General features: G+C 33.1%; 1 protein-coding gene across 1 annotated transcript in view; it reads left to right on the top strand.

The window, feature by feature from the left end:
• Positions 1-26,437, top strand: part of LOC118733520 (frequenin-1) — a 69,294-nt gene that overhangs the window by 33,820 nt on the left and 9,037 nt on the right. Inside the window, exons 2-5 of the mRNA XM_036462936.1 lie at positions 3,612-3,636; positions 3,712-3,760; positions 6,179-6,268; positions 14,936-15,014. Of these exons, the coding sequence (XP_036318829.1) occupies positions 3,612-3,636; positions 3,712-3,760; positions 6,179-6,268; positions 14,936-15,014 (243 nt within the window). The remainder of the gene's footprint in view (positions 1-3,611; positions 3,637-3,711; positions 3,761-6,178; positions 6,269-14,935; positions 15,015-26,437) is intronic.

Genomic DNA, 26,437 nt, shown 5'->3' with positions numbered 1-26,437 from the left:
TCCTTTTAATTATATTTCTTAGAAACATTCTGAGTAAATAAAGTGCAAGTCAGAAGTAGTAAGGACAGTGATCGTCATTTTCTTCCATGTGAAGTGTGTTCTGTGATTTTTTTATAAGGAGAAAATCAGTAACATCTTCAACAAAAAAATTGCCAAAAATCAACGATAATGTTTAGCCACTTCAAAGTTGTATTTTATTACTAAAATTAAATGGGCTACAAAACTGCATACCTAAAATCTTCCTAAGAAATCTAATTAAAAATCTCGAAATTTTTACGAAAGCTTGTCCTTTTTTTAAATATTCCACATGGTTTGAAACTTGGATTTACTTTGATAAAGAATAAACTTTATTTTTCTATAAAAATAACTAAAACTAAATAACCTAAGTCGTTAAAAGTTGTCAATATATGGTGCGCGGGGTGTAGTTTGGTGTTCCGAATAAAAGTTTTTATAGAAGTCATTAAGATGAGGAAGAGGTAGGATAAATTCAGCACTTTATATGCAAGTTCCTTGAAACATAAAGAATGCCCTTAAAATTTCTCGACAACTTCTTAGACTATTTATAAGTGTTGGAGAGTATCAACATTAAAATTAATCAGAGCTCGATTCTGAAAAGGAATTCGATTTTTAAAATTATCCATACTGAGTACTCCAAAGTACTCAGTACTCGCAAAAGATGCCGAAAGTACTCAGAATTGAAATGAACTCGAAAGTACTCAGTACTCAAAAATACTCTCTCAAGTAGCAACTTGGTGTAGATTTATGAATTTGGTACAATTTTATCAGATTTGTACCAATCCATCGATTAACTGTCGAGTAGATACTTAAAAGTACGAGCTTTGTTTACATTTACCGGTATTCGTAAACGATTGTACTTAATTTTAATTTTCAATAGTTTTCAATTAAAATACTCAGTAAATTTAGCCATTCATTTTACATTATTTGGGATTAATATAACAATTTCAATAAAGTGTTGCCAGTACAGTGAGAAAGTACTCAGTAGTCTGAAAAATACCCGACTCTTAAAAGTATCGATACTAAAGGTTCTCGATACTTCCCAACACTAGTACTCGAATAGCTAGAAAATTTAGAAGGATTAAATACATACATATAAGAGAAGGGCATCGTATTGGGCCTGAGTTGCCTACGTGCGAACTATTTGGCTTGAACTGAGCGCCTTACTATACTAACCAATCCTAACTGTCTTATTATGAGTTTATTCAAAAGTATTCTAAATTTTTTACGTATTGATTACACAGGCCAACAAAAATGGGGGGACAAATTTTGTTTCCTAAAATCTTAAAGCGATTTTGTGATACTTTGACCACGTGTTTCTCAAAATCTAAAGCCGATGGAAACTTTATACTTACAGATTCGTAATCAGCACAAAAAAGTCTATCAAACACAGGTTTTACATTACACATATATGTGTATACATACATGTATGTGAGCCTCCGAAAAAACCTCTATGTCAAAGCTTTTCCAACTCTATTTGCTTTCTACCCACACTGCTTGGAAGAAAAATTGCTAGCAATAGCTCTTTAAGATTTTGATGGTGACAACAATGATTGTTATACTTGCTGGCTTGACTGATTTTCTGGCGCTGTTGGTGGTCCATAACAAATTGTTCTCAATAGATGTCGCTTGCCGCCTCACTAGCTCATGGGCTAACTTACGAGCCAGTTGACTAACCGACCGACCGCCTGGCTTGACGAGTGGGTTATTTAGTTGATTGGTTGGCTGACTGGTTCAACCGGACTTTGTCGCATTCGTCATTGATGGCGTTGATGTTGATGCTGATGCATTTCGGTTTTTGTTATTACTATTGTCGCAGTCACACTCCACTTGCTGTGCACAAAACCTGCCAGCAATTTCTTAACTTCTGCAACCCATGTCATTGCAGCTGCCATTGTTACAGTGCTGAGGCTATTTGGTATGCTGCTGGCGTTTGTTGATTGTGCGCTGCGTTGACAGCCATTGGCATTTTGCGCTTAGCGAATTGGTTTGACCATTTCTACTGGCCTTCATAGCTTGCCTGCTTTAAATACTTATTTGTTATTGTTGCTTGCAATTATTGTTGACCGGGGTTAGCAGAATCACTTTGCGCACTTTTCTTACTTCCCATCACTTGCAATTTGTTCTTCATTCGGTGCGGTTTAAACTAATATTTATTTGTAGTTGCAGAGCTCAATAGCTTACAAACGCATGCATGCCCGAATGTCCTTATCAACGTTAATGGAGTGCAATCAGTGCAAAGTCAATATTTTTCTGTCCAGTCCATAATAAATAAATGTTTATTCAGTATAATCGTAAATTGTGTTTGTTATTGTTATTAGTACCAATGTTCATTGAGCAATGACTATGTAGTCAACGATGAAATGAACTGGGAATATTGGTGTGGAAATAATTTCGATAAATTTTAAAATACGTCAGAGGTTGGTTGTAGTTTTGCAATTGGGTGTTTGTGAAGAAGGAAAAAGTACACGCTTTCTGTTAAGAGTAAACTCGTATTTTTACTCAGAGTAAAAAAAAAAAATTTCGACCGATTGCATATAGGTGTATATCAAATCAACCAATGGTTAGCATTGACAACTTTTATTTGGATGAATTTTAGTCTTTTTAGTTCTGCCAAAGGATAATATAAAAAATATTTTCGAAAATTTCACAATTGCTCGGATGTTGAGAGTTTATTTTTGAATATCTAAAAAACTATTATAGTTTTAAAGGCGATACAAACAAAATAAATAAAAAATCAACCATTTTTGATTTGGATGAATTTTGGTCAGAACTTTCTTTTAATCATATAACAAAGTTTTGCTTAAGGAAAACTAAACTAAACTAAAAATTTTGAATTTCACAATTTCCGTGTTTTGGCAAGTGTGTTTTTTGGTTTCGTTTTGAAGGTGATATTTAAGGCCGTAAGGAAAAAATATATAGGAAATTCTAAAAAAATAAAGAAAATTACTTTTATAAATTTTGGCTAAGTTCTAACAGTTAGAACAGTTAGAGTCTAACTGCTCTTAAAAGATCCTGAAATTTTTTAAGGTGTTTTTCTGACTCATCTATGAATTTCCTAAAAAGATTTATTGCAAACCAAAAATTAAAAATTTACTTTCATTACATAAAATTTGTTTAACATAACTTTATTTAAAATTTGCGAAAAAAATTTCAAAGTTAAAAATTGATATCCTTAGAAAAACAACTTCTTGAAAATTTCATTGAGCCAAAATATTTTATACGTGTTTGCTTTTACGATCAAATTTCAAAATTCTGTAAATTTTTTTTAAATTTTTAGATTTTTTATATATTTTGATTGATTGTCAAAATGATGCGTTCTTTGTAAATATTTTGTCTTATGATTGTTATCCTGCGTATAATTTGTTAGTGTAGTTTTTTGTTGTTGTGCTGCCGCTATCACCTCGTATGAATTCGCCTTGGAACTACATATATGAAAAATTTAGTATATTTTCCAATTAAGATTTAGGCGGAAAGAACCATTATTTTAATTAACTCCTTTAAGAAAAGATATTAAAAGAATCTCTTGCAATTTTCTACAAATTGGCATTCAATATAAATAACTGATACAATATTTTTTTTTCATTTATTTTCAGTCACAGAAAAAGAAATTCGACAATGGTAAGTACTCTATTTTCTATGCTTGAGAGATTTAAGAAAACATATACATTTCCATTTAATCTCCATGCTAACTAGGCACAAAGGATTCCTGAAAGACTGTCCAAATGGTTTACTCACAGAGCAAGTAAGTCATATGTTGAAACAAATGTATATCTACAATATCTAAGAGAAAAATATCGATTATACGAAGAAAAGTTCATTTTGTAGTTCATTCTGATTGTGATTGTGAAAAATATTAGCAATTTAAATGGATTTTCAATCTGATTGTCTGCAAAATCAGATCTAGTCTATGGGGCAATTTGCGGACCCGGTCGCTGATGACTTGGATGCCCGCGCCAGAATCACAGCACTCTATAAAAGGCAGATTGGCATGCTATTCGCTTTTATGCTCATTTCTCTCCAATATTCCTTCCTAAATGATTTTTACTTTCACTTTTTACAAATCCTTTAAACGATGTCCATAGGTTTAACACCTCTCTAATGAACGCCGTAATTACAAAATTAAATTTCGAATTGGTTATTCACGGATCCTGGGCCCTGATCTTATAACGTTTTGTGTATGTGCTTTGTAATATGACTTTAAATTGTGAACAGCAAGCCAAATATAATCCGAAAAGGGGAACGGAAAAATAAATTTTAAACTCGCGTAAACGCGTAAGAAGCAATTGTCAAATTGAGGCCAACCCTGCTGCCGTGGATAATTTTTGCTCGTAAGAGCGCGCCAAAGTAGACATTTTTTATTACATTTTTCAATAGAGCCACCATTACATGAAACATGTATGGGCATTTATCGTTGAGCGCAATAGGTCAAATACCAACCAAAATTCAATAGCATATCTATTTTCATTTCGGAATTAAATAGTTCTCACACTTTCTTTCTATCTAAAAGAACTAAGAGAGTTTTACTAGTTTTCTGCTCGACGGAAGAGTCTGATCTCCCAAGCGCACCCTGATCAAACGTTTTATCTTCTCGGAGTTTCTAAATAAAATTTTTGTAAATCAACTACCAGGCGTTTTAAGGTATTAATGCGTGGTATAGTCGCTAATGACCTAAAATAATTATAAAAATATGAATACTTATTATTAAGTATTTCTTAATGAAAATGTTCCTAACTTCAATTTAAGTTTTTTGTAATACACATTCTAAATATATATTTTTTCTCTTTTATTTTTCTCAATTAATTCTATTTAATCGACATCAACCAACACATCAAAAACTTGGATAAAATTTATAAACAACTTAAATGCGCCCACAAAACGTGCTAATTATCCACACCGCACGCATCTTTTAAAACTGCCGCAAAACTTGCAATAATGCGATGCCAACTTTGTGGGAATAAACAACTGCGATGAACGCTCAATGAAACGATTGACACACACACACACACACGTGCGTGACAAAAACAAAAACAACAACACTTAAACACAATTAAAATTATATAACTGCGCATGTGTACCACGACGCTCTCTGTGCTTGGATATGACTGATTCAATCCTTTATTGCAACATAAATGCAACAAATGAAAAAAAAAAATCGTTTCGACATTTGCACGCAATTTACGCGCTTGACTGACTACTGACAATGCCCGGCTGGCTGGCTGGCTTGGCGTGCAATCTTAACCTCAACAATCTGCCGCAATCTGGCGCCGTCACCTCAACCACTGCTGCTGTTACCACTGCTGTTACTGTTACTGTCGCATGGTTTTTGTCTGCAATTGTAACCGACGATGATGCGGACGCCGCACGAATGCAACAAATGATAACTTTTTCACTCGCATGCGACACACATAAAAACGCTTGTGAAATTACACGCATCGTCCATTCTAACGCGCTTCAATTTAACAACAACAACTACTGCCTGGTTGTTGCTGTTGCTGTGTGTTCAACTTTGACACTATCACTAAAAACAATATGAACACGATGCAAATGGATTACGCAAACAATAAAAAAACAACGTTGCTACTCGCTGGAAAATTAAATATTTGCCATTCATTTCGAAATGAATTGCTGGCGCGTTGCCCCTTTGATGTTGTTGCCATCGCTGCTTTCGTTTCTAAACTTCTGCCTTTATGGACACAATCATCGTCACTGTCACTTCGCCAACTTGCTTGTCACGCTGCCTTTCTTTCCGTTGGGTGTTGGATTCTTCGTTGCCTTTGGCGTTATCGCGCGCGTCGTTGGCGAAAACACTTTCCGAAAACTGATGTACTTCAAAATGGAAACACACTTACACACGCATGTACTTGCATATATGAAATCACAAAAACCATCGTAACACTACTTGCTTGCATGCGTGTCATATGTTATATTTGGTTGTGGTTTTGTGTGCTATACGCTGTATCATTCTTCTTGTGGCACCGTGGCGTATACGCAACATTTAATATTTGCGCTTAACTCACTCCCTACGTTCATGGCAAATCCGGTGACAAATATAAATGCGTTAACGTACAAAAAAAACAACTATGATTACTACAAAAACCACCAACATTTGTAATGCTCGCACACGTACACACACTTGCACGCACGCATATTTGAACTAAAGGGTTTTATTAAAATCTACAAACAATTCTTCCCGCAAGGAGATCCCAGTAAATTTGCTTCGCTGGTGTTTCGAGTTTTCGACGAGAATAATGTAAGTATCTAAATAAATTTCTTTTTATAAACTCTTGCCATTCCTCTTACATTATTATCTATGTATGTGTGTGTGTTGGTGTTACAAAATAATCTTGTTTGTTTTCGTGCGTGCATTTGCTGGTGTAAAACAGCTGCCTGTTGTGTGATGAATGATGTTGATAAATGAATTAAGTTGATGCAATGAAATTGTGCTGCGTCCTGCGTTGTATATCCGGTATTACCGCATAGCATTCCGTCAGCGGTGAGTTTTTAGGGTTGCTGGGGGTACATGCAATCACAGAAATGGGTAGAGAACGACAGCAGAAGAAACAAAGTTAAATAAATGTTTTAAGCAAAATAAACGCCAAAAGCTTAACTTCGCGCCCCGGATATGATTTCAGTGGATTTATTACTCAAGTTGTACAAGTGTACGTAGCTTATTTTGATAAAAGACAAAAGTTTGACGTGAAGCGTTGTTGAGCTCCTTCTTGCGGCGCATGAGTTAGTATAGATAGTTGCTTTAACTTCAGTGGCATTTTATTGTGTGGGGATTTAGTAAAGATTGCAAAAGAATTTGTACTGTCATGTATTGTTTTTTGTTTTGTGTGCTGTAATGTAGTTGCTACTGAAAATAAGTACAGAAAAAGTGCACATCGTTCTTTGTGATTAATTATCTCAAGGTGAGGTTAAATTGTTTCTAAATGAAACCAAGTAATTCAAGCTACAGGTTTTTTGAGGCAACAAGTAGTTTAATACAGAGACCGTAAATTATCATAAGGTTAAGGTTTTTTAACCAGATAATAAGTAAGGAGCCCAAATTGATGACACTTTTTTTAAAATACAAATCTGCCACTTTTTCAATGGGGTGAGAAAAGTATAATAGAAAATTGGTACCTAAACCTGTAGAATTTTTGCATAATAATATTAACTAGTGAACTGAAATGGCGTTAAAACGCACTCAAGTTTAATTAAAACTCTTAGAAACTATTCCAAGCAGGGACCGTAACAGTTACAACTTTTATTAAGAAAATCGCTCTTTAACAATTATTTTTTGACTTTTATTTAATTACTCCTTAAATAACCGTTATTTCTGACTTTTATTTTATAAATCCAAAATAACAATTATTTTTGATTTTTCTCTAAATAATCTGCAAATAACAGTTATTTTTGTTTTTTATATGTCTTTACATATATGTCTTACAAAACAGCTATCGAAAACTTTTATTTATAAAAGTAATAAATAAAAATCAGTCACTTACCTTTATTTTTTAAATCATACTTCGTACAAGTCGTAGTAATAATTTTTTTGTTTCCCAACACCCTCTCAACTGCGAAAAATGCTAATGACTTTTATGCGAATGATTTAAAAAATAAAAGTCGGTAGCTCATTTATATTGATGACTTTTATAAATAAAATTCTTCAATAACTGTTATCTAGGACATATAATATAAAAATTAAAAATAAATGTTACTTTGGATCTATAATATAAAAATGAAAAATAATTGTTATTTTTTTTTTAATTTTGCATAAAAATTCCACATATAAAATTTATTTTCAAATTGGAGTCTCGGTGAAAAACGAAATCGGATGGTATGTATCACTTAGTTGTAGGACATTTCCTTCATAGTAAATCTTTCCATAAAAGTTTTCATCAATAACGGTTATGTTCGGTATCTGATTCCAAATGTTAGTCAGAGTTATAGCGATCCGAGTGCCATATTTCATCTTAATCCGTAAAGCCGTTTCTGAGTGAACAGAGTTCTCTCCTAGTGTCGGTTTTTAGAATCATAAAATTTCAAATACCCTGATTGATTTTTCAATCACGTGGCAACCCTACTAAACAAAAGTCAAAAATAAAGCGTTTTAAAACCCATTTCGATTGATATACATGTTTTAGTAATGCATCTAAATCTCTAAAAAAATTGAATGTTACTTATAGGTATAAATATTCATACTAATGATTTCTTAATACTCTTTCGTTAGACACCCTTTCTTTAATATTCCATATAATTTGTATATAAGTTAATTAAGTTCAACTTTTCAAATGGGTGGCAACCCTCTAAAAAATATTTTCAAGCTAAAACTTTCTTAAATAACTTCAACTGGCAACGTGATCCATATTATAATAAACCGATAAATTAATTTGAATTTGATTTTTTGAACATGTGGCAACTCTGTAAATATAGTTCAGAAATAAAGCCTCGTTAAACCCATTTCGAGTGATACTAAATAATATTTAAGTGATTCATTAAACTTATTAAATAATTTGAATTTAACTTTATAAACTGGTGGCAACCCTCTTTAAACACCACAAAAATATCTTCACTACTATGAATGCATATCGTCACTACACACGAATAAAGGCGAGATAGTGCTTTGACAGCGAAAAAAGGCGCGTTAAAAAAATTTGCGAAAAAAGATGCTTATGAAAATCTTCGGCGAACTATGTTGAGTTCTTGACGCTAAAGTTTTTTTATGCGTCTTTTTTCACCGTCAACTTTTGAGCTGGCGCCTTTATTCACGTTTAGTGACGATATGAGCTATATTAAAGATTTCTTAACACTCTTTTGTTTTGAATATTTTAATGTATAATTGTTTATTAATTAACTGAATTCGACTTTTCAAACAGCTGGCAATCCTCTTCAAAATATTTACAAACTATTACTTCCATAAACCCTTTCCTTTGGCCCCATGTTTCAATTACCTAATTCCCTTAATTCAAATTGAATATAACTTTTAAAAATTTTAAAACCATTTCCATTGATACCCATTTTGTAATAATTGATTTAACTTTTTAAATAATTTGAACGTAATTTTTTTTGAATATGGCAACTCTTTTCGAGCAATCTTTTCGGTGCCGATCTAATGACCTGGACGAAAAATCCCCGTCGCGTATTATATATGTATGTAGATAATGGAGAGGTTTTCTAACTTCAGAGGTACAGAATGAATTACCGGAAAATCTCCTGATTTGGCAGTAAAATGTGACCACAATTTTTTATATCTTTGACCCGATACATTCCAGTTTGTTTGATAAATTTCGATAATTTGATACAAATCGATAAAAAAAATATTTATTTTTATCAAAGTTTTTAGCACAAAATGTTGAGAAAGCAGCAATTTCGGAGAAAATCGATTCTACTGTTCCTCTAATGGATGCCATTTACATAATAAAAGTAGTTGAATACAAATATAGGGTTACAATTAAACAAAAAAAAATCACAATAAAAAACTTGAAATGTTTCAAGCAAATTTTCAAATAAGATTGTTTCAAATCTTTCTTCTCGCTCTTATTACTACAACTGATATAATTTGACCATGTACACAAAGCTTGTTGTTTTTGCTCTAATGCTGCTACCTGTTCAATGTACCTTGGGCAAATCTACTTTAATAAACAAATGTACGCACAAAACGGAATGACGAAAAAACTTAATATCTGGCTGGCTCAGTGGAAAGATTGAGGCAAAAATAACAGAAATAAAAAAACAGTACAAATACATTAAGAAAAAAATCAAAATAAAGTATTCGCAAATATTAAGAAATGAAAAAATCTGCGAATTTCTTCAAAACATTTGACACTAAATACAAAATCCCATATTGAGGCGCACGCGAGGTGAGGTCGCAACGCACTAGCGACAATTATCTGCTTTTCTCATCAAGTGGAGCTTTAAATAATGCAACTAGTTGCCGGTAGAGTTCACTGCTATCGGTTGAAGTGATAGGAATAGAAGATAAATTAAATGGGGGCAAAAAGTAAATCCAAGCTGTTTTTTGATAAAATTTCAAAAGATGTTTCTGAACTTGGAATGAGGTAACACAAGCGAGTATGCATTAACCGAATGCATAAAAAGAGCTTTTTGTAATATTCAATGAATATTTAGACATTTTCTCCTAATGAGAGAAACATGCCAGAAAGTACAAAAACGCACACCCATTAAGAAGTTGCAAGTTTTAGGAACAGATGATTAATTTAGTATTTTCCGCAGCAATTTTCCAAGATAAATAGTATTTCCTATTATATTATACATTTAAATAGGTCAAAAAAAATTTTTTTATTAGTATGAATTGCACGAAGCATCATACCATTAGGTGCTTTTCTTACTGGCAAATATTTACCAGTAAAAATTTATCCAGTCAAACTTTCAAGTTCCGCTGCCATTTTCACTCTCTCAATTTCCTCTCTCTTGCTGTTTTCTGCAAGTTTTTTGCATACGAAAAAGCTAACCAGTAAAAACCACCCTGCAGAAAAAATTATCAAAATATAATTAAAAAAATAACCCACATGCAGTTAACTTTTTTGCGGGATTTCTAAAAAAAAAATATATGACTTTTTGTTAGCTACATAAAGCTAACTTACAACTAGTTGACAAGTAATGCAGACGCAATCGGGAGATTGTTTTTTTTTCAACGCGTTTCTATTTAAATATCCTGCCCTTCACAAATACTTTTTCGAATTGAGGACAAATAAAAGGAAGAACGAAAATTCATATTATCATTTTGATGTTATGTCTGACGGAGTTCGAATATGGGACCACCTACAGCAGAATATGTAAACATGTATGAAATGTAATAAAATAAAGTAAATAAATATTTTGTTTTCCTATTGATATTTTATGTCCAAAAGTAGTAAGTTACAAGTTAGTTACATCAAATGCACCACGTAATTCATAACCTTGATAATTCAAGTTTCATCTGCTTGAAACATCGAAACATATTTCTCTAAAGAAAAATTAAGTATATGTCTGACCTATTGTCGGTTTTGAAGCCAAAATTAAAGATTCTACAAAGTTTGAGCTACGGCGGCGAAAGTATATATAGGGCGCGACATTTTAAAATTTTTTTGGTATTTTTCATTTGTGTATTTAATGTTTATAATTTTTTATAAAAGCAAAGCTCACTTTCTAACAAAAACCATGTAAGTTAAGATTAAAAATTTTTTTATATGGAGAGTATGATCAACAAAAAAAAAGGAAAAAGAGCCAAAAAAAAAACAGTAAGTCCTAGTTACTTCAAACTTGTATTTTATTATACTAAAATTGAATGTACTACAGAACTGCATATCCAAATTAAAAAGCTAGAAACTCTGTTCCATTTCCAATTTTAGTGCAAGGTTTGATATACGGATTTACATGGGTTTAGTTAAAAAACAAGCTATGTTTGCATAGAAAAAATAATAAACACATTTTCATATATATATAGTATATTTTCATTAGTTTTGAGTTAAATTTTTTTTTAATATAAACAGCCGTACATAGGTATGTGTGTATGTAATTGTTGTCCTAAGTGAAAAAAATCCAATCCAAAGCTCGAAATTTAAAAAAGAATTTCAGAACACAAAAAATTCAACGAAAATGGTTTATCTACCGTTTTGATATCAGTAAATACTTTATATTTTTTTTGTATGCTCAAATGCCATCAGTCCCAGCATCTCTAAATCAATTTTCACATTAATAAATAACGTGCATGACGCCGCATTTAATATTTTTTGGCATTTTGCCTTTCACATCGCTTTCGTTATCTCTCATTCTTACGGTAGTCAGTCCTACGATTGCTTCAATTATTTAATTAACCAATTTCATACCAATTGAGGATTTATCGCCACAAACCACAAATGTATAAATGCGATTGCCACGCTTGACGGCAATGACATATCGATGAAAAGGCGGGCGTGATAGTGGCTGGAGAACAGCCAAAACATGTAACTAAGAAAGAATCAACAAAAAAAAAAAAACGCAGACGACGGAAATAATTAGTACAGAAATAAGAGGAAGGAAATAGATATCGAAAGAAATAAAATGAATAATATGGTTTGGCAAATATGAGTAGTTGAGTATTGCCGAATTTGTACCAGCATAAATAGTACACGTTTTGGTTTTGTGAGAGAAATGGAATTTTTAGTTAGCGGAGCGCTTACTAAATAAAACACTCAACCATCTCAACGAGAAACAAACCGCCTTCAGAGCCCAAAACAAATTCAGTTCATTATTTGTAAATTTCACAGAAATACTGAGAAAGGTCGTAAATACAACATCGAATATTACAAAAACAGGTAGGGAATGAAGGAAGGGCACAAATTCAATCAAAAAAGAAAGCAGTATAATGTGAGAAAAACAATCGGGATTCTAAGATAAAACCTGAAGAAGGAGAACGAAACGGTACCAATTCACAAAAGAGAATACGTGGGAACGGCAGAGCATCTAATTAAAGAAACAAATTGCTGGAGGGTGAGAAAGGGTCCAATCGAGGAGTACCAGGCGGGAATATAAAGATCCGAGATGATCATAAACCCAAAGCAACTTAAGCAATGACGTTAATGAGCTCTGCAGCACCTTCAATTATCGCACTACCAAAAATACACGAACTACACTCCGATGAGACCAGCTTTCAACGACAAATCGGTATCATTATACATATATGTACATACATATGTATGCTCCTAAATCTAACGGAAGTTTCTTTCCACATCGAGGGCGCTCAAATTTTAGAAAAAGGACTCAAGCATTATATCCAAAAATTACAATAACAAAAGGGAGATCACGCAGACTATTGTGGATATGGAAATAGCTTTATCTATACTGCCGAAAGAGAAACAGGAACTCACTAGACACATGCGCCAACATCTAATTGAAAAGGTTATTAAAGCCAAAGGAAACAGAGTAACTAAAATAATGTAATGAAAAGTCTGAAGCAGAAATTAAAAAACCAACAACGTAATCACGGCCAAAGATGACAGTATTAACATAAAAAAAATTAAAAACTTATCAGAGAAAACAGATGTAAGACGATAGTAAAGGCAATAAAATGTTTTAAAGAAAGCGACAAAAATAATAAAACCGAACCAAATACATACACTGACAATAATTAATAAATAATAAAGCTCCAACGATGAATGTACTACCCAAAACCACAAACTAGCAAAACTGTCTGCGAAGTTGTCATACGGAATGACGAAAAAAGACACTTAAAATGTTGTTCTGAATAGCTTTTCAATAGTTCTAGAGTTTCTGGAAAGGAAACAAAACTTCTGAAAAATTTTACCTTTTTTAAAGTTAAAGGTTTGAAAAAAAATATAAAAACTTAAACTGTTCTGAGTAGCTCTTCAATAGTTCGAGAGTTCCTGAGAAGGAAAAAAAGCTATTAAAAAATTACGCCGAAAAATAAAACATTTTAGAACCAACCCTGAAAATGTATATGAAAATAATCTTAATAGGCGGTTTTAGCACCTCCAATAAGCATTGGATGATTCGCGAAAATCTATATTGATGTGCTGCGGCGAGACTCCAACTGTCGAGCGTTTTTATGGAGTTCATTTATGTATTAATTGATACAGATGATTTCACAAATGACGATTATATCAATCTCATTAAAATGACTCGAATACCATGTCTGATTCGAGACATACCGTTGAAATTAACAGTGGAAACGGTGGTAGATGAACTGAAAGAGCTGGTACACTATATTCGTGCAGGATGGCATTACTTGGCTTATATGTACTTATAATGGCCAAGGGTGGTACCGATGCAATATGTACAAAAAAGATCGCGGGTTGAAGAAAGCGAAATCGTTAGCCCAAGTATGGTTGCTTATATAAAATAACAAAAATTCTGAAATGTATTCTTGTAATTGTAATAACTTGAAACCTTACCGTTGAAAGTTGAAAGTGCCCCTGCTTCGCCCATTCTTGCTCTGTTTTAGTTCTAATTATCCTTAAAACTCTTAAAAAAATTTTAAGTGTAATTTTAATAACCTTCCTATACACATAAGGAAGCCACGCAGTGCTGTACCTATTCAACTGAATCAAAATAAAGTAATGAAGATGTTTTCTTCATTTCCCCCACTTTTCTGCGAAACTAATCATTCTCCAAAATGCGATGAAAGATAAACTTCTGTGCGCCTAAAAGTCCAGCTATAACATTGGATCTCGAGGAGAAAATGTGTACCTATACAAGTGAATCGGGCTGTATGTGCAGAGCAATGTTTCCCAACAAATTTCAACAATTTTATCACCTGTGTTAAGTGCACTCACTCATTTATGTAGGTATATAAGTAGTAGCTTTGTAGCAGCTGTCTAGAATCTAGATATTTCACTCGACTACTCGCTCGCTTGCTGCTGCTGCTGCCACATTGTCTAGGGGCAGTCTGTTGATTTATGGATTAATTTCGGTCAGCAGAGCTAATTATACAACTTTGTGTGTGGCTGACAGTCACTTTATCGCCACCATAGTTTACATACATATATGTAGATATGGCATGGGTAGCGTTGGTAGAACTCCATAAGCATGTGTAAAACTTTTGAACTTGCTTATGGAGTTCTGCCTGTGCTGCCCATCATTGATAACGAAGGACGTAAGTGCAAACAAATTTATGATATACTCGTACTTATAAAAAAGTTGCTTTAACGATTGCGTCAGGGTGATGGGTTTTGAGGCGAATAAATGATGTTGTGCTGCTGTTTTGTTGATCAGTGTTTTGTTGTATGCGCGCATCTCTTTCCCCTTCCCCTTCCCCTTCCCCTTCCCCTTCCTGATTATGCGAGATACTGACATTTCGCAGTGTACATTTTGTATTTAATTTCTTCTCTCCCTCTCTCTTTTCCGTCCACTCTTTTTTCTTTTCATATTTATTTATCTCTGCTGCTTATTCTGGACTACGTAAACCGCTGCTATTCGAATGAAAACAACGCAGGATGGTTCAATAGAATTTGAGGAATTCATACGCGCCCTATCCGTGACATCGAAGGGAAACTTGGATGAAAAATTACAATGTAAGTTTATTGCTGCGATTACGCCGTTACATTCATATTTACTTTATTTTTTCGTTATCACATAATATTGATTGTACATAAATATTATTGAAAGCGTGGCATTGAGTAATGACCATGCGTTGGTGGAGGTGAAGAAGTCATTGGATTTTATGCCATGCATGAAGATATGTATTTATTACTTTTTGTCTGCAGACGATATAATAATCATGTAAATATGTGTGTGTATGTACGTACACTGCCGGGACAAAGTATTGGCACAGCAAATTTTTCACAATATAAGCAACAATTTTCATTCTTACATTTTTCCGCTAATTTCGTATAAAAAATAGTTCGTTCTACAACAAAAAACATAAAAATATAATTCCTAAACTTTGTGGAAAACTCGCGAAAATTCAGCAAATTTTCATGAAAATTTTCAACTTTTTGATCAGGTTTTTTAGAATTTTTTTGAGTATGCAGATTTTATATAAAGTGCAAGTTTTAAGTAGCTAGGAATAAACGTTGATTTTTGGCAATTTTTTTCACGCAGTCTCTTCCATCGAAAATACTTTATAGGGAAAAAATGCAAAACACCTTCAACAAAAAAAATTTTCAAAAATCAACGCAATTTTTGACTAACTCCGAACTTGCATCTTTTGTACTAGAATTTAATGGGCTGCAAAACTGCATACTCAAAAAAATTCTAGAAATCGGATTAAAAAGTTGAAAATTTTGATGAAAATTTGCTGAATTTTCGCGAGTTTTGCACAAAGTTTAGCAATTTTATTTTTATGTTTTTTGTTGTTGAATGAACCATATTTTTATACAAAATTTGCGGAAAAATATTAGAATAAAAATTGTTGCATATATTGTGAAAAATTTGCTGTGCCAATACTTTATTCCGGCAGTGTATGTATATTAGACTGGTTAAACGAAAAGCGACACAAAAAAAGACACCGGTCAAAAGCGCAGCGATTTTGAGAATACAGTTTTGTAGTCCATTAAATTTTAGTGGCACAAAGTGCAATTTTAAGTAGGTGTTGCTTATTTTCTTCAGAAAAAAAAATTGTCGAACATACTTTGTATGGAAGAAAATGCGCGTACAAACAATTGCCAAAAATCAAAGGTAAGTCCTAGCTACCTCAAACTTGTACTTTGTTATACTAAAGTTTATTCGTCTACAAAACTGCATACTCAAAAAAATAAAAATAAATAAGAATTTGATTAAAAAGTGTAAAATTTTGAACAAGGTTTGTTAAAATTTGTCGGTTTTTATATAAATGTTCTGTTTTGATTTACATACATGTTTTTCTAGATAATGAGATATATTTTTGTAAAATAATAATAAAAATTTAATAAACAAAAACAGTAGCCAAAACTTGCTAAAATGTATTTTCCCTATTTACATTCTCGCCGCTGTACGTACGACACTAACATTGAATAACTTTTTTGTGGAGTGAATTTATGGAAAATTCATAAAAAGAAATAATCGATTTTTTATCCGGTCTAATGTACATGCGTATGTATGTATATCTCTTTGGTTTTTCTTTTCAACTTAATTTCATTGTAATTGCCGTACCTAATTTGAAATTTATGTTATTTATTTGCCTTTGCTCTTCCAGAATCTTTTTCTGTTTCACTTCTTTTTTTTTTCTCCTTATGATTTATTGTTGCACTATTATGTATTGTATGATTCTTAAATGCTACTCGTCTTTTATTGCTGCCATATTACGGATGACTTATGTTTGTTTTGTTATGCAGAAATTTGAGTGGGTGTAAAAGTATTTTGCGCTGACTATTCTGATTTATGCGACTATTCTGTATTTTATTGGCTAATTTAATTGCAAACGAGTTAGCAGGTGAAGTTCCGATTTGTGTACATACTTATATGTAGTAAGCACATATGTATGTACGTATGTATATCTGAGCCTTTCATTGATTCCGATTGAAATTGAAATTTTATTACATCTTAACTCGTGAATGTTACATATACATATGTAAGTATGCAACGCTCGAATTACTCACAATAATACTGTAGCCACGAAAAATTTTATTACGCAAAAAAATTCGCCAGTATGACATTATGTATGTATATATGTATATTTACATACTTAACGGGTCGTACATATCTCCCCTGAGAGTGGTCAAAACTTTGTATTATGGCTTTGTGTATACAGGGTGGTCCAAAAATGCATGTGAAAAAGTAAAGTCGTAATTTTTATGCTCTCACCCCCTAAGATTGTTCTATACCAAAAAAAACATACCCCTATTTTTTTTTTATTTTGAAATCAAAAAATATTTAGAGGTCGCTCAAAGCGCCCAAAGTCTTCCATGTATTTTATATGGAGAAAAACAACTTTTCGTAGAAATAAGTATAGAATTCTTAAAAATCAAAATTTTTCTATCAGAAAACTCTGTTTATTTGCAGATGATTCCCAGTGATAATACCCAGTTGTTTAGTTAACCATTTTTTCGACGCAACTATAATTTATATGCCCGCGAAGAACCCACAAAACCCCGAAAAATGCAATAGGCGAAACAACAAAAAATAGTTAGTATTAAAAATGGTTAAATAAACAATTGGGTATTATTATTGAAGGTCTCCTGAAGAGAACCAAGGTTTACAGATCGAAAAATATTGATTTTCAAGAATTCTATACCATTTCTACGAAAAGTTGATTTTTCCCATACAAAAATACATGGAAAATCTTGAGCGCTTTGAGAGACCTCTAAATATTTTTTGATTTTAAATTTAAAAAAATAAGGGTACACTTTTTTTCAATATAGAACAATCATAGGGGTTGAGAGCATTACAATCCCGACCTTACTGTCTTTAACAACCTTGTATACATGCATCAACTCTCTTAGTATCCACAAAAAATTTGGTTCTTCTATTTTTCCTATTTGGATGTCGTGCTTATTGAGCACCTTGTCTAAAATGTACCTCCCACTTCATAGCTTAACATGCGTAAATATGATTACATCTTTTTAGCACTGGTTAGGCTATAGCAACGACAAAACTCGCCGCTAGAACTAAGTCATAACTAGAACGCTCAAAACCATAAGGCAGAAATTCACCGTACAATACATCTTGCTTAGAAAAAAATTAAAAATATAGGTTAATCGATTTTTTTTTTATACCAAAAATACTAGTTGAAGTATATTTTTTCCGGAGTAAAAACAAAAAAATTGTATGACATAGGTTGGGCAAATTTGAAGGATATTTCATGGCCATGTTGAAAAAAAAATTCAAAATATAGGTCAATAGTATGTTTTTTATACCAAGATGGCCGCCAAAGTAAAACAAGGGACAAAACTTCTTGAAACTTTTACTTTATAATGCCCTGATTTACCTAAAAACTAAAAAACAAAAGCAGATACAATTAGCTAAAGAAGCTCCATAGCTCCTTTTTCTTTAGAGCTTTTCGTTTAAGCGCGAGCATTTTTTTTTTCTAGAACTACTGCCGAACTCCTACTACTCCCTAGGGTGGCATTTTAGATCCCAAACCCCATACAATTTTTTGTTCGGCTAGACCTATCGCTTCCCAAAAGAAAACCCTTATCACTGGGACTCCCTCTATAGACTGAGTGAGTTCGAAACTAGTCGCCTTTTACATAAGTCTATGTTTTTCTTATCACGCATGCCAAATTTGTCGGCCGCTGTGGTGTAATGGTAAGCAGTGCGCGCTTCCACTCCGCAGCACCTGGGTTCAAGCACTATTCAAAGCAACATCGCTAAAAAAAAATGTAGAAAAAAAAAGGTTTTTTTCTTAACAGCGGTCGTCCCTCGGCAGGCAATGGCAAACCTCCGAGTGTATTTCTGCCATGAAAAACAGCTTCTCATAAAAATACAATCGCTGTTCGGAGTCGGCGTAAAACTGTAGGTCCCATCACAACAGTCAAGGAGCCCGCCACAAATCGGAGGAGAAGCTCGGCCAAACACTAACATATGTGTAAGCGCCAATCTATTATTATTATTATCCCAAATTTCAAGTTGATATACATATCTTAAATTACGGCTTTTCACCTTTATCTCACTCAAGCAATATTCTTAAAGCTCCTCGTGCAATATATCAGTTAAGTTGAAAAAGATGCCTATGGGCAAGATTTTATTTTTTAATTCTGTTTTATGAGTATGTACGCTCATCCTGTATTCTTTGTTATAGCCGAACTACTCCGAACTTGTAAGTTATAGTCTATGAAAGATTTAAGATTTTTGAAATTGGTTTTACCTTTTAGCTGATTTTAAAATAATTTGATTAAAACACTTAAGTACAGATATAAGGGTCGTGTATAGCAAACATTTTTAGTGCAAGTATTGACCTTTAATACAAAAAAACTTTTTGGCGAAAAAAAAACGCGCACAACTTCAATTTGATCACTCAAAATTTTGTTATTGATCCAAGCTAGCAAATTTGTTTTTGCATGCTGTTCAATAGCATGCAACGTTTGATAACTGTTATCATACGAATTTTATTTCTTCTATTCTCTTTTATGCTTATTTTTGTAACAATTGTGATCTTTTCTAACAAATTACAAAATATGTATGATCGATTTTCAAGCATATTTTTTTCATTTTGGCGTCCCAGATTGACTAAATCTCACACTGTGCTACGATACGTTTCTTTTCAAATAACGAAATCCAAAAATTAAAAGGATTTTGAATTAAAAAAGAAGAAATATAAAATAAGTTCCTTTAAAATTAAATGAAATCAACAAAAATATTTTTCTCTTTGGAATAATTTAAACTAAAATTTAAAAGAAAATTAATTTAAAAAAAGAAAAAAGGTTATGAAAAAGAAAAATAAAATTAATGACTTAAATTAGATTAAAAACAATTATTTTTCTATTTAAGACAAAAAGATTCTTAGAATTAAAAAAAGACACAAAAATTTGAATAAAAAAAGAATATAAGATTCTAAAAATTAAATGAGATTAAAAAAATATTTTGTACATGTTTATTTGGAACAGTGATGCTCAGAGAAAGCTTTTGCTCTGTGCGCGTCCATTTAAAATCTACAGAGTGCTTTGAAAAGTTCCGTCCGGGGGCGCTGTTTTGAGCATCACTGCTTTGGAACATTTTCAAGTGGTTTCTGTCAAAAGAGCTTTTTACCATGAAAGTTGGCAAGGGAGCTTTTTTGTACGACTTTCGTGCCAGAATAAACAAAAGCTTTCAAACTGTCTTGCCTGTTGTCGTTCACTTGTCTTACTTGGGACTTTCTACTATCTTAGTCAGAATTTCCGTATAAAATTTGTATACGTCAATATGTTTGACCTTCGTTTTGTCATCTGTGTTGTTCTGTTGTACAAGTAATGTGATATATGTATCTTATTTTTAGTAACTTGTATTTCATTCTTACTTTCTTGTTTTGAACTATTGAAGATCTAAGATTTTATTGTACTAATGTCCTTTTCTTAATATATGTATGTAATAAAAACATCTATATTTTCGCTTAGTTTAACCGTCAACATTGTATTCCTATTTTTCTGGTCAAATTTAAACGCTATTTTTGGATTTTATATTTTCGATCAAAAAAGATGTAAAACGGTCATAAAAATGCAGGGTTCACAATAGTTAAGAATGATAAAAAAATAGAAAATAACGATTTTACATAGATCCAAATTTAACGATGATTCTTGACGAAAAAATAGAAGTAAAACAATAACGATTTACAATGATCTAAAAATTAAAATAATGGTTTTTAATGGTTATTTTCGGTCACTGGTGATCTGGTTATCTATTTAGCTATTGTATGATGAAATCTTCAAAAAATTTAATTTTAATAAATTCTTCATATAACGTCATACATACATATCGAGCCCTAACCGCCAAAATAACGTAAGCGACATTTTTTTCAAAATTTTCTTTTTGATGCAGAAATGTATCTAGATGCTCTAGGAATATTTCTGCATCAAAAAGAAAATTTTGAAAAAAATGTCGCTTACGTTATTTTGGCGGTTAGGGCTCGATATATTGCGATATATACATTTTTTAATTACAAAAACGTATCTCGTACCGAATTGTCAAATATAAAACTTTAAATTATAAAACTAGATAATCGAGGAATATTTCTGCATCAAAAAGAAAATTTTGAAAAAAATGTCGCTTACATTATTTTGGCGGTTAGAGCTCGATATCTTCTCTTTTGAAATACATACATACATACATATTTTCCTCTAAATTTAAGAATTATCAAAATGAAGTAATTCCCTACCATGTTTTCATTTCATAAAACCAAGGTCTGAATCTTGACTGAATAACTTAAAATCTTATAAAATATAAAGACTTGGAATCAAATCTAAGTCTTTGCTAGCGGGTACTTCCGATAAATCTAGTTCCTGACTCAAATCTACATTAAATAGCTCAAGATCTGGACACAGGTCCATATTGGATAAATCCTGTATATCTTGTCTCAGTTCAATGAGATCTTTAAGGATATCTGCGGCACTCATACACTGTGGCGTACTAACAACTTCCGGCTCAGGCGTAAAGTTTCCTCTTTCTTCACTTGTGCTTGCATCGGCAGTTGCTTCCCTCAAATTTAAAGCAGATTCGCTAGCGGCGAGCAAGTCATTGACCTCTGCTAATACTTGTCCCATTTGCTTTTCCCGCCTGCGCTTATTTTGAAACCAAATTTTCAAGGAACGTTCCTTGATACCCAAAATATGCGATATCTCTTTGCGTCTAGGGGCTGCCAAAATTTTACTTTTTTTGAACTCATATTCCAAAAAGTCAACTTCTTTTTTAGTAAAACAATGACGCATTCGCTTGGGCTTCACATCGTTCTGGAGCTCCGGTGATGAGGCTTTCCTTTTTAACGCTGGTTCTATTGCCAATTCTCTCGCCAACTCTTCAGGTGTGAGGAGGATCTGAAAAAAGTGTAAATACATATCTAAAAAAAAAATGGAATAAAGGTTTTATATGTTAATACTTACCGTATAGGCACCAGTGTTCACATGTGCTTCAAAATTGCCTTCCATAAATACGTTCATTTTTTTTTACAATACAAATCCGCGCTGTTTTGTGTGATATTGGCTCTACTAATGATTCAACTCAACTAATCTTAAAAAAAAACTGCTTGACTAGAATAGACTTCAAAATAACTTTTTTCATGTTTTGCAGAATTTTTCACAATATGTAGATATGTATGTATGTATGCATATGATTCGATTAAAAATAATGATACAAATTCTTCATATAAAAGGCTGTTGAAGCCAAAATAAAAGCAGATTTGAAAGCGAAGCCGATGCCTAACCATCTTTTTATTTCATTCAATATTTTTTGCTTTCCCCTACCAAAGGCATTAAGAGGCAGATTTTAAGCTATGAGTCATTAAAAAGTCAGACACTCTACTTCGTTCCACCAGTGGTAAGGAGTAGACAAGGTATGAAGATAAGCTAAAGGCCAAATTTATCCTCAACCTCTTAGAGACATGTACAACATACGCTCTGGAAGTTATGGAGCTCCTCATAACAGTGACTATTTCTCCATTTGTCCTCTTATATCAAGCTGTACCCTATTGAAATGTTATGGATCTTTGGCACAAATTAAATGAGCTCGATGACTTTGATTAAAGTTTCTACTGATGCCATTAGAACAATATGTATGTATGTACCAAATGAACACAAAATTATACTGACAGGTACTGGTCAGCTATTTACTACCGACATGAGGACCTGAAATGTGACTTGGTAAAAGCAGAAGTTCTTCCAAGTCCAAAAAGTCGCCGATGACGAGATCGATTTTGCTTCATCGCGCGCTCAAGAATCTCCATATCCTACTGAATTCGCAGATGGAAAATTTCAGGTGGACGTATCTCCTTCGAAAAAAAATCGAAAATGTACGACCACGTGAACGTTTTCTCGTACACATTAAAAAAAAAAAATTGCAACAATTCACTGCCAAATTCGACTCGCAGTATGTATCTGAGAAGGTCCGAAAAGTGCTGCACGTGCCAAAGTGCAAAGTTTCATTGAAAAAGTGCTCACCAACTCAAGGGAAAACTCGTCTGTTAACCACGTTTCCTTTGGATTCATTATCGATGAGTGACATTAGTGCGACTAAGTATATGCCCATCAAGGCCAGAAATATGGTGAAGTTAGAAGAAGCATATCAAAATCCAGACCAAAATATTCCATGACTACAATCTCCTCAAATATCTTTATTAATTCCACTTTAACGCAAACGTCAAAGCTGTGAAACTGTGAAACTTTTTTGTGCTCAGTTTCAATTTCGTGTTTTATAAAGCTGTTTACGCTTAATAAAGTAAAAAGTTAAAGAAAGTGTTAATAAACGTCTGGTGCACAATTTAAAGATAAGTAAAATATCAAAATTTCCTGTAAATTTGATTATTTTAACTTGATATTCTTAATCGCATGTGCCCAGTATTTTGTTTCATATAATATATTGTTGTTGTCAATTGATCTTGTTTATCCATAATTGCAATTGATTTTGCTCGTTTTCCCTTTTTGTCATTTCTGCTGTTTCATCTTTGTCACAGCTGTTTGCGTTGTGTTTATTAGGTGTCATTAAAACTGTTCGCTACATAGCTTTCAAACTGATATTGACCAGCTGATTGGTTCTCTGGTTGATACATCGTTTTCAAAACTTGTTGGTTTTTTGATTCTAAAACCTATAAATAAATATAATTTTAAACATGTCGTGTATTTACACCAATTGGCACGTTAAAAGCGACTCCTATGTGTCATGCTGGCTATGCAATGGGATTGCACATATAAAATGTGCTGATCTGAGTGGTGGGGTGTTAGGCGCTATTAATGAGGGAAAGGGTCTTTGCTTGTTTTTGTTAAAAATGTAGAGATCAACCGAAGTTGATTTATTTAAATTATTTAGACAGTCCAGAAATGGTTTGAAATCGGGAAGGATCTGTCGGTGCTTGTTGAGAAATTTAAGCATTATGAAAAAATGTTTTTAAGTCTTTCACATGTCTCGACAACCCTCCACACACTGAGGATAGCCGAGAAAATAAATGTAGGCGTGTTAGTATTTAGTCCACCTAAAGAGATTGTCACTGAATCTGCTCAGAAAAATCCTCCATGCAAGTCCTTGGAACTTATTAATCTTTCTTCTCCGTGCCCGCAGGCATTCGCTATAAAACCATATCCACTAGATCTACATCTAAAAATAATAACGTCAATCAAAGCGTCGTGTTGCCAGCAACATCTGAATAACTCGGAATCACGCACATCAGACGTTATTACGAAAAAGTTGGTTGTAATTCCTCCGATTAATGTCTCTAGATTTGCTAAAGACACTTTTTCGGATGACATCAAGTCATACATATCGACTAAAATTAAAACTAAAGATGTATTTATTCGTTAATTTAATTTTAAATACGAGCGCGAAATTTCTTATTTTTTTAAGCTTGATTTAGCTGCCGAAGATTTTGATTCACTGCTAAATAATTCATTTTGGGCGACCGGGGCTTTTGTTCGCGAGTTTAAGTATAAACCTAATAAAAGCAATAATAACGTAGCTAAAATTTCTAATCTTAATTCTGATTCAAAAAACTAACTCGCCAGTCTAATTTAAGTATTTACTATCAAAACGTTAGAGGTTTGAACACAAAATTAATTGGCTTATATATAAAAGGTTTGGACTGCAATTATAATATTATTTCCTTGACCGAAACATGGCTCAAACCTCATATTTTTAATTCCGAAGTTTTTCCAAATGTATATCAAATATACAGGAGCGACCGCGAGGGCAGAATCGGCGGTGGTGTTCTTTTTGCGGTGCATTCATCGATACCATCCGAGGAAGTGAGTGTTCCTGTCATTGAATATACCGAATTTAAATGTATACGTGTACAGGCTGGAAAGAGGAGAGTTTATTTAGCTCTTTGCTACATCCCTCCTAATTCTGCCGTTCAGTATATATGCAGCTAGTTTCTTTACTTGAGGCCGTAAATGCCACGCTTACGGCAGCCGGCCCGATGATTGTTTTGGGAGATTTGCTACATATTTCATGGAACATTATTGAAACTGCTTAACTTTGCCGTAAACAAATAAAGATATGTCCAAATAAGTTTGGAAAGGTCTTGGATCTCGTTTACGTTGATAAAGTTCCGAAGTCCTCTATTATTCGGTGTGATCCCCGCCAGAGGATGCATACCGTCCCGATCTTGAGTTAAGCTACGAAATCATAAATGAAATACATAATAATAAGTCGTATAGTACAAGTACTAGATATGTTTTTGCGAAAACAAATTGCAGACAAATTAACAAAGAACTTTCAAAGTTATCTTGGCCAATATATAGAGATGACGTGGAGCACTTTAATGATGCTGTTTTCAATTTGTTTCGAAAGTATGTGCCGAAACGTAAAATTGTTCACGAAGAACCAAAACAATTATGGTTCACTAAAAAATTGAAAAATGAAAATCCACTTAGCCCTGGACCTGATCATATTCCGACCAGTTTTCTTCAAAACAGCGCTGATAACAACTGCGAGCCTTTAACAACTCTATTCAACTTGTCACTAAAACATGCCATTTTTCCGTCAGCTTGGAAGGAGTCAACGGCAGCAGGTCTTCTATGGAAAACTATCGAGGCATAATTAAGCTCTCCGCAATCCCCAACATATTCGAAGCAATTATTTTTAATCAGCTGACATATTCTATATCTTCTTCAATTTAACAATCTCAACACGGGTTTTCTAAAGGAAAATCTACTATCACTAATTTATTGGACTATCACTAATTTATTAGAGTTTACAACTCATGTCTCAAACGGTTGTAGAGAAAATGCTCATACCGACGTAATATACTGCGATTTCAGTAAAACTTTTGACAATATATGTCACTCGTTACGTATCCGTAAACTCGACCTAATCGGCTTTCAGCCCAGTCTTATTCAATGGATCTCTTCTTACCTCTCTTATAGACCACAAAGAGTTATTTTTAATAATTGCTCGTCCAACATCATTAAGATTTCTTCAGGAGTTCCTCAAGGAAGCCACCTTGGTCCGATTCTCTTCCTGATATTCATTAATGATATTTCTTCTATAATAAAACATTGAAAAATTTTAATGTATGTCGATGATGTGAAACTTTTTAAAACATTGTCCTCTATCGAAGAAAGTTCTTTGTTACAAGCGGATCTGAGCCACGTGGTTAGTGGGTATAATGCAAGCTATATGCCACTAAACCTTAAAAAATGTAAAGTTATGTGTTTCTTTCGTAGGGCTGTTCTACCAGCTGTTTATTCAATATCAAATTATAATCTGGAGCAGATATCCAATTTTGTCGATCTTGGTATCACAATGGATTCCAAACTCAATTTCAACCTTCATATTAATATTACAGTCAATAAAGACAAAGGCGTTTTTGCATTTGTGAAGCGTTGGTCAAAATAGTTCAAAGATCCTTATGTTCAGTGTTGCCAGAACTTTTTGGGCCGACCGGCTAGATTAGCAAAAAAAA

The sequence above is a fragment of the Rhagoletis pomonella genome, unplaced genomic scaffold (assembly GCF_013731165.1).
Source record: "Rhagoletis pomonella isolate Grant_MI unplaced genomic scaffold, Rhpom_1.0 Rhpom_scaffold_00002, whole genome shotgun sequence".
Classification (NCBI taxonomy): Eukaryota; Metazoa; Arthropoda; class Insecta; order Diptera; family Tephritidae; genus Rhagoletis; species Rhagoletis pomonella.
This window is presented reverse-complemented; position numbering and strand designations above follow the sequence as displayed.